A 5,487-nucleotide genomic window follows, 5' to 3' on the forward strand; every position below is an offset into this window, starting at 1 on the left:
CTGTTAAAAGATCTTTTTTTAAATTTGTTTCTTCCGAAGTAACTTCAATAACTTCTTTATTATGTTTTTTCAATTTATCCTCATTCGGCGTTGTTTTCTTTTTTTCATTTTCATACTCTGATAATATTCTGATTTGTTCCTCTTCTGACAATTCAATAGTTTGAGCAAAATCTTCTGAAAATAAAAAAAAAAAAAAAAAAAAAAAAAAAAATGAATGGAATTTTAAATATTTAATCTCGCATATGTGAATTCACTTTGTTTGTTTTATAAAATATTATTTTATTTTTTGATAAAAATTTGTTATCAATCATTGTTTTCAATATTGTCAGAGATTTTACCTTTGTCCCACTCGACTTTGTCAATTTGCTCTTTTTCTTTTTTTTTCTTAATTTCTTTTCTCGATTCTTCATCTTCCAAAAGTGCTTTTCTAAATAAATATCTTTTCCAAAATGTTAAGTGACTAATTTTTTCCGGAACCAGAGATTCATATTGCTGATGAAGAGCTAAAATAATCAAAAAAAAACAATAATAAATGTCATTCCAATCCCTAAAAGATACCGGCATCTTTATCAGGGAGCACTCGTTAAGGTGTTTTATCAACAAGAATTTTTTCGCTTTTAAATTTATTAAAGTAAAAATATGTTTTACCTGGACTAGCAACAAGTTGCTTGGTTAATTTTTCCGTTTCTATTTGATCATCTAGTATTCCTAACCAAGAATTATATTGGGGTAATAGTGACTCTTCGATTTCCAATAAAAATGTATCAGGATTTTTAATCAATTTGTGTATTTTTACCTAGAAAATAAAAAAAAACAAAAAATCGACAATTAAAATAGAGATAATCTAATTAAAAATTTCCTGTGTGATATTTATAATCAATCACTTAACAATTTTTTCGCAATATAAATTTTTATGATTTTTTCCTTATTATTTTCCCTTATCTTATTTTTTGATTTGTTTTGTTTTTGCAGAAGGCCAAAAATGCTCAGAAAATAATTTACTAATTATTTTCCTTTTTTTTTTTTTCAATCGATCACAAGTCATTTTATTGGAAATTTTAATTAGCCCTTTTTTTTTTTTTTTTTTGATTTAATATCGAGAAATATATGTTGAAAAAATTTACATTATTATTAGCATTATTATTATTATTATTTATCTTATTATAATCAATTTTTAAAATGATTAAACTTTTTAAAGTCATGAATTTATCAATTCGATTAAACCTTTTTGAGATTGAGATATATAAAGGGTTTTTTTTTTGAGAGAGATTTTCAATTATGTGTTTTTATCATATATATATATCTTATCATTACTGAGTTACACACTATTTTCCAAACATGACTCACAATCAAGATCGATTATTCAAAAAATTATCAAATTAATATTATTTACCTGAATGGGAGATAATTTAACTGGAATGTCATTTTTTATAGCCATCACTTCCTGATCATCGTCTTCTGGCAAAGGATTTAAAGCATTGCTTACAGATCCAAAAAATGAAGATACATTTCTCTTAATTGTATTAGCAGTGCTGTCAGCTTCTTCTAACTGCAAAACAAATTTTTAATATAAAAATTAAAATCAAATGTAATGGCTAACATACTTGATTTAATATTTCGCTTAAAAGTTAAAAAAATATCATTTAATAATCGAAAATATCTGTGGTTTAAGTACAAAGAAAAATTTGTAATGTCAGATATGTACATAAATTTTTAAAAAAAGTTTATAATAGTTTTTAGTAACTTTAACTGACATTCATAACTACGATAAATAAAATTGAATTTAAGGAGTTTAAAAGTTATGATTAGTCAATAAGTCTAATCTTTGCAAAAACTGATACACATGTTTAAATTTAAACACTTGTCAAATATTAAACATGTACATTTTATTTTTAATATTGGATTAGATTCAGCATAAAAACTAATTTATCTTTAATCTTAAAATATGTCTCAGTTGGTTCTTTAACAATACTGTTTAGAAAAGACCATTACATCTATAATAATAATAATAATATTTAAATTTGTTGAATAATTTTTTTAATGTTTGTGTTTGAATTATAACAGTCTAGTCCAATATTTAACTAATATTTTATGAAATACATAACTTATTTTAATAATGAATCTAAGTATATGACACTTCTTGAAACCTTATACAGAGCTTACTTTTTAAATCTGTTTTAAAAATGATTGGCATTCATTTTATATCATCAAAGCATTTAAGAATAAATATTGATTATAAAAAAAACAAGTTAATATAACATTTGTTTTAATCAGTTAATACTTCAACAAGTTTACCTTAAATGTGTCTTTAAGAACATTAGTCGTGGAGTTAATGACGGAGGTTGCCTCAGATTTTACAACAGTAGAAATTTCACTTAAGTCATTTTTAACAAATTCTAAAACTTCAGTAGACTGAAAATAACAAAAACATTATAAAATATTTATAATAAATATAAAAGATTTACTTTCATAATATTATATTTAAAAACCTTTAATTTTGCAGCCTCTAACCAAGGACTCCACCAACTGCAAGCTGGAACATTTTTTTGACCTGACTGGGTTACATGCCTGAAAAATTCAATAAAATCCATGAAATTATAGAAAAATAACAAAAAAATTTTAGACATGGAAAGAGAGTGTTTTCAACAGAGTATGAAAGAAAATAATGTATATTTTACTTTAATAAAATGAAGACATCATATAATATGAAAAAAATAAATAATTGCATTTTATAAAACATTAATAAACATTTTTTATTTATATTTAGAAATTTAAATAAAGCAAAAAAATATTTAATATTGTTTAAAAAATTTTTTATTATTGATATTTTTCATTTTTTTTTTTTTTTTAATTAGTAAAGTCTATAAAACAAATAAGACTTTTTCAAACACTTGGTACAAAAACAGCTAAATATTTAATTTAATTTTTTTTTTTTATGGTTTGAAAATTTTTTGACAAATTTAAGTAAAGTAATTTATTTGTCCTAAAAATACAATTTGATTACAATTATCTCTGGCTAATTTTTGTTGAAATAAATTGTGTTTAAGACCTTTAAAGTTAATATATACATAAAAAATTAAATTTGAAAATACATTTCAATACTTTAAAAAAATACTAATTCCTATTTTATAAAAAAAGTTTTTTATGTTAAAGTAAAACAGTTGATTTAATTGTCCCATAAAATTAAACAAAACACAGGGAAAAAACTAAGATTAAAAATAATAATAAAACTTACGGTTCTTCCGACATATCTGGAATATTTGTATTAATGCATCAAAAACCATTCGTCAATTTTTTAAAATTTATATTTAATTTTCAAACAAGTATCTGTAATGATTTAGGTAAGAGCTATTACGTAGTATATTTGTTGTAGTTTCGCCATTTTGAAGATACTTATAAGTGTCATGATTAGAGTTGTGACTTTATAAAAATTTGTAACTATAATTTTAAATGATAACACCTAATACTTTTTTAAATAGTTAAAAATTTAATAATAAGAATTGAAATAAAAATTACAAAAAATTAAACGAAGTTTACTTAAACTATAGTGCCAAATCTTGGTGTTAATTATGAAATATGATCATAGTTAACTGCTTCCACGATAAAAATTTTGCTCATTAGGAAAATTATTAATGTACGAGTAATACAATTTTTTTTTATTTAAAAAAAATACTTTACATAAAGCTATAATACTAACTATTATTTTTAATATTTTTATAGTATTTTACGAAAAAGTGCATTTAAACGACGGTTTTAATTATTTCTACTGTTCACAAGTTAATATGGCTTCCACTGAGATTTAACTTCAAATTGTATCTTACAAAGTTTTTTTATTCTTGTCCGCAAAAATTTTTACTTTTGAAGTTTTCAAAGCTCTATCATCATTCCGTCAAAACTTTCGGGCCTACCCAACGGGAGGTCCTTTATTCAGGTACGTTTATTATTTTTATTACACAAGTCTTACCATAGTGTATAATCTTTTACTATAAAATAATTTGTAAATTATTTTTAATATCATGTATAAAATTTATTTTTTTAAATTGTTACCGTTTTATATTTTAATTTATATGTGCTTAAAGATTGGGGGAAAAAAAATTACTCATTCGGTGAGTCTCCATAAAATGGTGGGTCATTATTACTTGAATATTAATCGTCGAATTTATTTTTTTATAAATGTGTAATTATTTCACAGGTACATACTCGTACGGGTGTGTAATTATTTACAATTGAGTTTTGTCTATTCATACTTTTTTTTTTGTGTTAAAACATTTAATCATATTTTGAATGGATGCATGTTATGAAAAAAATTTTGTATTATGTGTATTATTACACATGTATATTTAAAACCTACATTAACAATATTGTAATTATTAAAATTTGAGTACATTGTTGATTTCTGATTTAAACTACCTTATAAGATTGTATTAGAAATTTAGTTTAAAACTTATTCCCTTTCATCTATGTTGTAAAAATTTTTTTTTTCGATATTTTTATGTTTTTGTGTAGGTGAAATAATTTAAAATTAATTAAAACTGAGCTCTCACTATGGAGGATTTAGTAAGAAAAAAAACTTCTGCGATTAGAGGAAAAATAGCTGTTATTTGTAATTCTCTTGGTTTTATACATGAAGGTGAATATTTGATGGAGCCTTATTGTATTGAAGGAATTAAAGAATTAATAAGACTTTTAAAGAGAGATGATAACACACACATTAGTCGCCGGTGTTTGGGAGAGGTAAATATTGTTAAACATCATTTAATTCATATAATTAAAAATTGCAAATCAGACATGGCAGACTTATTCAGTGCTACTCTTCGATTGCTCATAAATGTAACTACTCCAGCAGCTTTACTCTATGGCGAAGAAATTCCTCAGGATAAAAATGACAGGCATATATATTTGACGCTAATAGAACATGATCAGAGTTACAAGTATTCTTTTGAAGATGTAGAATTTTGGAATAAAATATGTTGCAAATTAACAAATTTAATTGAAATAAATTGGATTGAAAGATCCACAGATGAAACTATTGAAATTGAAAGAATACTTACTCTTTTACGAAATGTTCTTCAAATCCCCAGAGCTCCAGAGGATGAAGAAAAAATTGATAATGATCTCACCATTCATGATAAAGTTTTAAACGCACTAAGACATTCTCAGATATTGGAACTTCTTCTCCTGATAGTGTCAAATCCAAATGAAGAACCTTTTTATCTCCATTTATTAGAAATTTTCTGCTTTCTTCTTCGTGAGCATAATCCAAAATTACTGGCACAATGCGATTTAAGCGAATCAAAGATGGAAATAAATGAGGATGTGGACGATTTAATGAAAATCCGGGAAGAAGAAAAAAGTAGTCAAAAATTTTATTCTAATACTAGAAATTTCAAATCAACTTTTGTTATTCAAAATATAAAATCGATTTCAAATTTAGATTTCGTTTCTCATAAATCTTTAAACAACTTGGAGGATTTGGGTACAAAAAAA

The 5,487-nt window shown here is 23.7% G+C and overlaps 2 protein-coding genes across 2 annotated transcripts in view; one reads left to right on the forward strand and one right to left on the reverse strand.

Moving 5' to 3' along the window:
• Nucleotides 1-303: 303 nt before the first annotated feature.
• On the reverse strand, nt 304-2,542 carry Phum_PHUM228140 (uncharacterized protein; the record flags this gene model as incomplete). The annotated part of the gene is made up of 5 exons (XM_002425890.1): nt 304-503; nt 649-796; nt 1,394-1,549; nt 2,296-2,412; nt 2,528-2,542. 5 exons carry the CDS (start codon nt 2,540-2,542, stop codon nt 304-306), a joined length of 636 nt encoding a protein of 211 aa, XP_002425935.1.
• Nucleotides 2,543-4,545: 2,003 nt separating this feature from the next.
• Nucleotides 4,546-5,487, forward strand: part of Phum_PHUM228150 (timeless, putative) — a gene marked incomplete at both ends in the record, with an annotated part of 3,393 nt that continues 2,451 nt past the window's right edge. The window contains one exon of the mRNA XM_002425891.1: nt 4,546-5,476. Coding sequence (XP_002425936.1) covers nt 4,546-5,476 — 931 coding nt within the window. The remainder of the gene's footprint in view (nt 5,477-5,487) is intronic.

Source organism: Pediculus humanus, genomic scaffold (genome assembly GCF_000006295.1).
Source record: "Pediculus humanus corporis 1103172107591 genomic scaffold, whole genome shotgun sequence".
In the NCBI taxonomy this organism is placed as follows: domain Eukaryota; kingdom Metazoa; phylum Arthropoda; class Insecta; order Psocodea; family Pediculidae; genus Pediculus; species Pediculus humanus.